Below are 9,571 nucleotides of genomic sequence, written 5' to 3' on the forward strand. Positions count from 1 at the left end.
AAGAGAGGGAGAGGAGATACCAGAAAAAAAAGGACAGGAAAATGTATTGTGCAGCAGCAGCACAGACATGGAACGTGAGCACAGCAAAATATTGTTGAGGTTTAACAAATACTTCTGCATATTTGAAAAAAGAAAACACCGCAGTAATTAGCAATATGCCGAACAGCATGGTTTTAACTATGGAAATGAGGATGCTGCTGGTGGCAATGATGCGATAATCTTCTGTTCTTTGGGTTGGCACTGCTTGCTCCCCAGAATTCTTGGACTCCCCACCAATAATTATTTCAATAAGCAAGAACGTTACAAATAATCTTCATAAGATGGTGATGTCGTACCTTCAAAGAAGCCATCTTCGTCCATTTCTCCGTAGACGTAAATGTACTCACCGGCCGTCAGCGGGAGTTCTGCTTCGGGGTTCTCGTTGGGGCCGGCAAATGGATTGTAGCTGAAATGGGAACAAGAGGAATTGTTTTTACACGGAAAAGTAAAGAGTGACACTAAGCAGCTGACAGTGCTGTCTTGGAAGTCAGCAAGACACTGGATGTACAGGCAGGCAGCACAAGCTCTGAAGTCTCATTGCTGTACACTGGTGATAGTCTAACCCTACCAACAGTCTAGCCACAGCATTTTGTAGCAGCTGGAGCTTCCAGACCAGGCCCCAAAGGCAGCCCCACACAGACTGCATTGCAGGAATCAAGTCTTGAGGTTACCAATAGCTATGAACCACATATATTATGACTCTGAGTGCTAGTTACTGGGAGCCACAAGTGGGAAGAGTTGCTGTCGTGCTCGTACCACTGTGGGAGCGTGATGGGCCATTGGCTTCACCCAGCAGGCTCTTCTTATGTTCCCATTAAATGCATCTGGTTGGCCACTGTGAGGGCTTTTCTTATGTCATACACCACAAGTGTCCCAGACATCCCGTTTTTTCTCACGAGAGGACAGCGGCCATTTTGGGCACTGTGATCTCATGCAATTTCACGCCATGATGTTCCCCCCAAAACACACTTCTCCCTGAGCCACAATCTCGTGTGGCACTGCAAAGCATGTGTTTTTGGGCTCCATGCCCCAACGAAGTGCTTATTTCGGGGGGGGGCGGGAATCACAGGATGAAACTGCATGAGATCACAGTGACCAAAATGGTCGCTGTCCTCTTGCAAAAAGATGGCTTCATAGTTTTTGCCTTTGTTGTGTTGGAAGGTATGTTGTTTTCTTATGAGGCAAAAGCCACACAGCTGTTTGGAATAGCTGCACCCTGCCTTAAGTTGTGGCAGACCTCGGTGACCTTAAGAATGTGAGAGAAGCGAATTCAGATCCCAAGCCTCCTCATTCCCACCAACATGGAGACCCTACCTGTAACGAGCTAAGAAGACTCGGAGCTTCACTGGACCTTGGTTCTCTGGTTCTGGGATTAGTGAGATCGTGTCGATATCCAGCTCTTCCATTTCACTGGCTGTGTCCACCTAACAAAAACGACAGAAGACAGTGAAATAAGGACACCTCTGCTGTGGGAAGGACAGAGCAAAGGAGCTAGTCCATCTGAACCCAGTCACCAATTTTGGTCTCCGTTTGAAGCCCTGTTATGGGTGTCACATAATACCCGTTTCCACATTTGAAAGAACTCGAACTTCTAGTATGGCAGGACCTACACCTTGGAACTCCCTGCCTGTTGACACCAGGCAGGCTGCCTTCACTGTATTCTTTTGGGTGCCTGCTTTAAAAAAAAGAAAAGAAGAAGAAGCCTAGCCCAGGACTAACCTCAGGGGTAGGGCAGGATTTGGGGCTGTTCTGCATGGACTCGGATCTTGAGGAGCTGGACTGGGACTCCAGTTTCCTGACCATTTTCTTCGAGGCAAGCGGAGGGGTATTTGCACCTGGGCTTCTGACCACAGCGGGCACCACAGGCTCAGCAAGGCGGGAGATTCCTTCCAGCCCTCCATCTTGAGCTTTCTGGCTGCACCGGGGAGAGATGGTGGCAGTTTCTGGATCTGAAACCGAACAGTGCATACATTATGCTAGGCAGAGACGCCAAGCAAAGTGGTGGGTGCAGGGACAATGGAACACTCTGGAACTGGGGAGCTTGAATGACAGCTAAGAGAGCCGCAATGCTGCACTTCAAAGCCCACCTCAGGCAACAGGTTTGACCCAGATTTACCCCCAGTCCCCTGTTTTAATTACTGCGTTGTTCTAATTGGATTGTTAGTTACATTGCATGTTTCGTACTGCATTCTCTGCCACCACCGAAGAAGAAGAAGAAGAAGAAGAAGAAGAAGAAGAAGAGGAGGAGGAGGAGTTTGGATTTGATATCCCGCTTTATCACTACCCGAAGGAGTCTCAAAGCGGCTAACATTCTCCTTTCCCTTCCTCCCCCACAACAAACACTCTGTGAGGTGAGTGAGGCTGAGAGACTTCAGAGAAGTGTGACTAGCCCAAGGTCACCCAGCAGCTGCATGTAGAGGAGCGGAGACGCGAACCTGGTTCCCCAGATTACGAGACTACCGCTCTTAACCACTACACCACACTGGCTCTCATACTCTAAAGAAGCAAATCATACTCTGCAGTTACTGAATCTGGGAACACCATGGCATCTGGATTATTCTAATGGCACAAATGAAAGCAAAGAGAGGGCTTCCTCCTTCTCCATAGTCACCTTTCTCCTTGAGTCCCTCCAGGAGCTGCAGAGAAGTCTGGCAAGTGGTGAAGGTGACTTCGGACGTCACCTGGGAGGAGGGCGGAAGACTGATTTTCTCAGTTTGGAGACGAAACTGCTTGAGCTCTTGAGAGAGGAAATTAAACTGCTCTGTGTGGCTATGGCACTGTTCCTCCAGCTCTCTCACGCGGGCCTGGGGTGGGGGAAAGTTAAGGAAGATGGATAACTTGGCTGTGATTCCTGCATTGGACAAATGACCTAATGGGCACCTTCCAACTCTACAACTCTATGATCCTTTGATTCCAGAAGAATGTCAGAAGGAATTTGATGGATCAGTCCAAGGTGACTCCTATGGAATCTGGTAGACGGCCGCTCAAACTGGATGCTCCACTAAGACATCGCTACCCCGCCCCCACAGCAAAACAAGGCTGTTGAGTGAGAGCAGCCATTTAGGCATGATGTCTGCCCTCCAGCACCTGACCGCCCCCCAACCTCAGCATCTCCAGCCTGTGGCAGCTGCTTTGACCTGCCTAAGGGTAGGGATGGCTCTGTTAGGACTAGTGCAGCTACAACCAAACAAGCCACCAGAGGGGAAAGCGGACTGGTGTCATCACGTGCCCAGATACATAACAACATCCACAGCACACTTCTAACTATTTGCCAGCACAGCAAATGCATGACACTGCTATCCCTTTGTGCCACAAAGATCAAGAGCAAGCAAGACATTCCCAGTAAGAGGTGCCTGGCCAAGGGAAGACTGCATCAGCGAGCAATGTAGGGCACTTCAGTAAGTGAGCCAATTTGCATGTCATCATAACTGCAGGGGGGGGGGGGACTCCAAAACCACCAGCTAATTTCCCTAGAAGGCAAAATTCCTTCTCTCTCCGCAACACCCACACTTATTGCTGTGTCACCAAGGGCTCGTGTGTATATTTAGCAGTGGTTCTTGCATTGCAGGGGGTTGGACTAGATGACTCTACAGTTCTATAACTATATAACTTCTGGCTGTTTAACTGGAGAAACAGCCTTTGGGGGCCTGAAAACTTGCTCTTGTTTTGCAGGATGAGCACAGCTGCTCATTTGGAATGGAGAGACCAATAAACCCTGAATTCCCTTCTGTTCTTCTCTGGCTGTCTCCCCACCCCAGTCCAAAATTGGTTGAAATCTGGTATTTCTCCATTCCAAACTCCTTCTGGGAAGCAGTCCAGGTTTGGTTGGGAAGGTCATTTTCCTAAACACAGTGAGATCAGCAATACCTGCATGCAATCCAAGGAATTCTGTCAGGAAAGAAGAAGGAAATGAGCAGAGGAAAAGTGATTAACTGCACCCAGGCATCATCCTGAAACAATAATCCTGATGCGGAATCTAGATTTCAGAGAAATGGCTAGGAAACAAGTGTGAGAATGAACATAAGGGTCCTGCAGCTGGATCAGGCCAAAGGCCCATCTAGGCCAGCATCCTGTTAAGAACTTAATAAGAACCATAGCTGTCAATGTTTTCCCTTTTTTAAGGGAACTTCCCTTATTCCGAATAGGATTCCTCGCAAGAAAAGGGAAAAGTTGACAGCTATGATAAGAACTTGCTGCATCAGACCACAGGGGGCCCATCTAGTCCAGTATCCTGTTCTCACAGTGACTGACCAGGCGCCTGTGGGAAACCTGCAAACAGGACCCAAGCACAAGAGTTCTCTCCCCTCCTGTGGTTTCCAGCAACTGGTATTCAGGAGCATTGCTACCTCCAGCCGGAGAGGAAGAGCATAGCCCTTGTGGCTAGTAGACATCAATAGCCTTCCCTTCCTCCATAAATTTGTCTGATCCTCTTTTAAACCCATCCAAGTTGGTAGGCATCACTGCCTCCAGTAGGGGGGAGTTCCATAAGACCACCGGAAGAGCCTGCCGGATGAAGCCCATGGTCGATCAAGTCCAGCATCGTGCTCTCACAGTGGCCAACCAGATTCCTCTTTGAGGGCCTGCGGGCAAGAGCCTTCTCCCCTCCTGAGATTTCCAGTAGCTGGTATTCAGAAGCATTGCCACCTTCACCCATGGAGTCATAGCAGAGCCATCATGACTAGCAGCCATTGAGAAGTTTCTCCTCCTCCATGAATCTGTCTGGTCCTCTTTTAAAGCCATCCAAGTTGGTGGCCATCACTGCCTCCTTCATTGTATGCCCACCGTTCTACCATTATGAGATGGGGGGGGACTTTCTCCTCCACTTTCTCCATAACATGCATGTCCTCACATTGGCCAACCAGATGCCCCAATAGGAAGCCCGAAAGCAGGACCCAAGTTCAACAGAAACTCTCCCTTACTGGTGTTTCCCAGGAACTGCTTTTCCAAGGCAACTCTACAATTCCTTCCATCCCTACAATTCTATGGTTCTGTGAAATCCCGCAACACATCAGCTCTGCTGAAAAATCCATTTAATAAACAAAACCACACAATTGACTGTTTTCCCGGCTGCTGACACCTAGTCCATTTCAAGCCCACAGGTTTCCCCCTGAAGAATCCTGGGAACCGTGGCTTATCATCCCACAAAGTTTCAATTCCCAGCAGCCTTAGCAAACTACTGTTCTCAGGGTTCTTTTAGAGGGCAAGACGTGCACTTGAAACGCATGCCTTCCCTCTGTCTTCCTTGATTTTCTCCCCGCTTTACCTCCAAGAGCTGGACTGCTCCTTCGTGCTCCTTCCTTGCTTCAGCCTGGGCCTGAAGACAAGAGGAGAAGAAAAAAGAGGTTAAGGGGTCACCAATCCTATTTCTTGAGGTCTTGGGTGCCTAACACACCCGTCAGCCAACATGACCAACCACCAGGGAATTATGGAAGTAGAAGACCATAGTTTAGCCACCCCTGCTTTAATCAGGAGGTTACTAGCACATGAAAGAGCTCTCTCAAGGGTGCACTAACCAAGAAGAGAAGGGTGCAAGCAGTCTCCCTGGTGGATCTCTCACCTGCTGCAATTGCCTGACTTCCTCCTGTTTCTTCTGCAAGGCCTGCAGGGCCCTCTCATGCTCCTGTTCCAGCTGCTGCCTTCGTTCCGCAACATCTCTCATGTGCTGGGGAAACCAGAAGTGCATGAGCGCAGAGCTGAGTGATGATGACCCTTCCAAGCACCTCAGGGTTTTCCTTCCAGGCTATGGGGACCCTCTTCTCAAAAAGGGGGGGTATAGCAGCTTCTGACAACTGAGAGGCAGCCCATGCCATCCAGACAAAAGAAAAACATCTTTTGGCCCATGGAGGGAAAAAAGTATCTTTTTTTAAAAAAAAAATGTGGTTTCACTTACAGTACAGTTTCTGTTTGCTTAGAAGGTCTGCATGGGATTAAGACAGGGAGTAAGAGACCTCCAGCTGTGCAGACTTCCCTATACGTTTATCTCTACGCTGACTTCTATTTCTTTGATGTCTGGACTGATACATTTTAGGTTGCATCCTGTTTACAACTTCCTGCTCCTTCTCTCACACTTCTCTCTGGGATTTGAGGTCCCCTTGGATGTATCCCCTGAGAACAAAGGGGCAAACCTGGTTCCTTTGCTTCTCCAACTAATTAAAATAAAAAAAATCCTTCTAGTAGCACCTTAAAGACCAACTAAGTTAGTTCTTGGTATGAGCTTTCGTGTGCATACATCTCATCTCAGCTATCTGCCAATCTCCCATTCCCACCACCCTTCTGAGTAATACCCCTCGCCACCTTCTCACTATATAGAAGGATCTGGCAACTTCTGTTTCAGTGTATCTGAAGAAGTGTGCATGCACACGAAAGCTCATACCAAGAACTAACTTAGTTTGTCTTTAAGGTGCTACTGGAAGGATTTTTTTTATTTTGACTATGGCAGACCAACACGGCTACCTATCTGTAACTCCAACTAATTAGTTAGCCAATATAGAACAATATTTAAAACATCTATTTGAATACAGATGATAAAAACAGCACAGCGCTATTAAAAAAACCACACCAGTCAGTTCCCAAGGGGCTGTTGGAATAAAATGGTCTTCGCCTGCCAGCAGAAGGACAGCAAGGAGGGACACAGTCTGGCTTCTCTAGGGTGGAGTTTGAAAGCTTGGAAGCAGCAAGAAGGTCCTCTCTCATGTTCCTACTAAGTATGCCTGTGAAGGTGGTGGGATTGAGAGAAGGGCCTTCCCTGCAGATCGCAGAGCCCAGACAGGTTTGTAAGCGATAATGTGGTCCTTCAAATAGCCTGGGTCTAAGCTGTATAGGGCTTTACTCAGACTGTCCATAAAAGGGCATTCCACTTCCCTGCTACAAATCCCTGAAACAGAAGCCACTTCCCCATTCCTGATTCCAGCTCCCTTTTTCAACACTGGAGCACAGCCAGCCAGAATAAGGAGCTGGCGTCTACATACACACACATCCTACCAATTTTTGAACTGGGAACCAGGAGCCCGTTTCCCAAATCTGCCTCCTCTGTTATCCCAGCTTCCTAACAAGGATGCTCAGGGCAGAGAGATGCTCAAAGAGATGCCTCTTTCCCATCACAACCCTGGATCTGACCAACCTTCAGCGCCTGCCCGAGACTCTCCAGCCTGTTCTGGAGCTCCTGGGTTTTCTGGAGAGCAGAATCCCGTTCCTCGGTCACCACAGCCACCTGCAACCTCAAGTCAGCATTTTCAGATTCAACCTGCCCAGGGAGAGAAGGAAGGTTGCTCAGCAGCAAAGCACATGCATCCTGGATTGCATGAGGTCGGACTAGATGGTGCTTGATGTCCCTTCTAACTCTACAGTTCTATTACCCCATTATTCTGGTGTCCCAACTTCAAGCCCCTGCTTGAAGCCCCTGCCTGAAAAAATATTTTCTTCTGTCTGCCCTGAACTTACTGTGGAACAATTTCCATTTCAGTTGCACTGAAAGTTCCCAGTTTGGGGTTACCCCCAAGCTTGCTTGCACTCCCTCAATGGTTATCAGGCATTGGTGGGGGGAGAGATCACTACTTACCTTTTCTGTCCACTCCAATTGCCCATGAAGCAGAGTGTTCTCCTCACACAGCCGGACATTATTGCTTTGCACCTCCTGCAGTTGGATTTCCTGCACAGGGACAAAAAAGCAGATTTTTCCGGGGAATAAAAGAAGATTTGCCTCCTTTGGGAATCTGTACTAACAGGTAGAGGTAACCAGGGGACAGGAGCAGGCAGAACACAATCCATTTTTTAATTGCAGGAATAGGAAATGTGTGGCCCTCCGTGTGTTGTTGTACTACAACTCCCTTCATCCATAACTCTCCATATGCTACTGGACTACAATTCCCACCATCCATAACACTTTGCATGCTGTTGGCTGATCTGCCTCTCAAAATTCAGCCTTGGAGGTTAGCGTGGGGGCAGAGATGCACCTCCAACAGTGCTTCTGGGTGCGGGATGCTACTCACAAGCTCTGCACATCTCTTGTGCTTCTTCCTCACTTCATGTTCAAGGTTTTCACATTGTTTCCGCTTTCTTCTGAGCTCAGACTCCTACCAGAAAAAGGGGGGAGGAAAGGAGATGAGGTGCGGAAACCGGCCAGGCCAGATTCACCACCACCACCCCACGCATTCCATGCCAGGGCATCATAGTTCCACGCAGATTTGAAACCCTGAAAGATGTTGCCCATTGACTGTTCCCCGTTCCCAGAAACTCCCCCCAACTGACTTTTACCATTCTTGTGGCAGTAGTGGGATTCTTATACTTTGCCAACTGCTTAGAAGCTAGATTCAAAGTAACAGCAAGGGGAACCCACCAATTGCTGGATCTGCCGTTTGGTCTCGGGAGAAGTTGCGACCCCCTTCTTCACAGGGAGGGTTTCATACCCATCATGCACTTGTGCCAGAGGATGGGCTCTGGGGCCCCTCTGCAAAGGAGAGAAATCTCAGCCAGACTCAACGAGGAAGTGGGGCCACTGGCAACCATCCATTCTGCAGCCAAAGGGCTCCCCTTAACAGTTAAAGCTCTACATGGCGAAGAACCTGGTGGTGGTGGTGGTTGTTATTTAATGTATTCATAGTCTGCCTTTCTACCAAGTGGGGTTCAAGGCAGCTTCCAACATTTAAAAGCATCATTATAAAATGTGAAGCAATAAAAACAAACTTGCTAAAAGCAAAGGCATCAAAACACATCCAGAACCAGAAATTAAAATCCAGTTTGCCCTGACAGCAGCCCAGGAGCCAGTCACAATCTCTCAGCCTAACCTACCTCGCAGGGTTGTCATAGGGATAAAATGGAGCTGGGAGAACAATGCACGCCACCTTGCGCTCCTTGGAGGAAAGGTGGGATATAAAGGTAATGAATACATAAAGGTGCTCCCCTGGAGTACCATCTTATAGGTAGTCTGTGTGGACACTGAGAGCAGGATCCTGGAACAGATTGGTTGTACAAGAGAAGAGGATCCTGTTCCAGGATCCTGCTCTCAATGTCCACACCCCTCTGAGGTTAGGTTGGGTGGGTATCAGGGACATCTTTGAAAGTGGTACCTAACCCCCCCCCCCAAATAGGGCTGTATCTAATGTTATAGCCATGCTCAGTGTAGACCAATTGAACTAATGGACATGACTAACTCAGGTTCATTTATTTCTGGATTGTATACACTCTCAGGTGTATATACATACATTGCATTGGTATTCTATATGATGAGTGATATAGAAATTCTTGCAAATAAATAAATGAATGAAGGGTACCCTGAGTAGAGCATTGACAGCTATAACTCCATGCAAACTTTCCCAGCTGGCTGAATAAGTCTCTGCCATGGGTTTAAAACTCATCTTCTGTTTTTCTAACTGTGCTTTAAAGCTGTTTTTATTATCTTCTGCACATTGCCCAGGGTCATGTGTGGAAGGTGAATTTATTTATTTATTTTATTGCATTTCTGCCCCACCCTTTTCTCCAAGCAGCTCAAGGCGGCTTGCATGGTTTTCTTCCTCCTCTTTTGATCCCCACAACA

General features: G+C 48.0%; 1 protein-coding gene across 1 annotated transcript in view; it reads right to left on the reverse strand.

The window, feature by feature from the left end:
- Positions 1 to 9,571, reverse strand: part of TSPOAP1 (TSPO associated protein 1) — a gene marked incomplete at its 5' end in the record, with an annotated part of 36,040 nt that overhangs the window by 25,016 nt on the left and 1,453 nt on the right. Inside the window, 11 exons of the mRNA XM_083481261.1 lie at positions 336 to 445; positions 1,354 to 1,463; positions 1,759 to 1,988; positions 2,651 to 2,843; positions 3,907 to 3,927; positions 5,303 to 5,353; positions 5,597 to 5,701; positions 7,160 to 7,282; positions 7,598 to 7,687; positions 8,028 to 8,111; positions 8,375 to 8,502. Of these exons, the coding sequence (XP_083337387.1) occupies positions 336 to 445; positions 1,354 to 1,463; positions 1,759 to 1,988; positions 2,651 to 2,843; positions 3,907 to 3,927; positions 5,303 to 5,353; positions 5,597 to 5,701; positions 7,160 to 7,282; positions 7,598 to 7,687; positions 8,028 to 8,111; positions 8,375 to 8,502 (1,245 nt within the window). The remainder of the gene's footprint in view (positions 1 to 335; positions 446 to 1,353; positions 1,464 to 1,758; positions 1,989 to 2,650; positions 2,844 to 3,906; positions 3,928 to 5,302; positions 5,354 to 5,596; positions 5,702 to 7,159; positions 7,283 to 7,597; positions 7,688 to 8,027; positions 8,112 to 8,374; positions 8,503 to 9,571) is intronic.

This window comes from Podarcis liolepis (assembly GCF_965112155.1).
Source record: "Podarcis liolepis genome assembly, chromosome: 16".
NCBI lineage: Eukaryota > Metazoa > Chordata > Lepidosauria > Squamata > Lacertidae > Podarcis > Podarcis liolepis.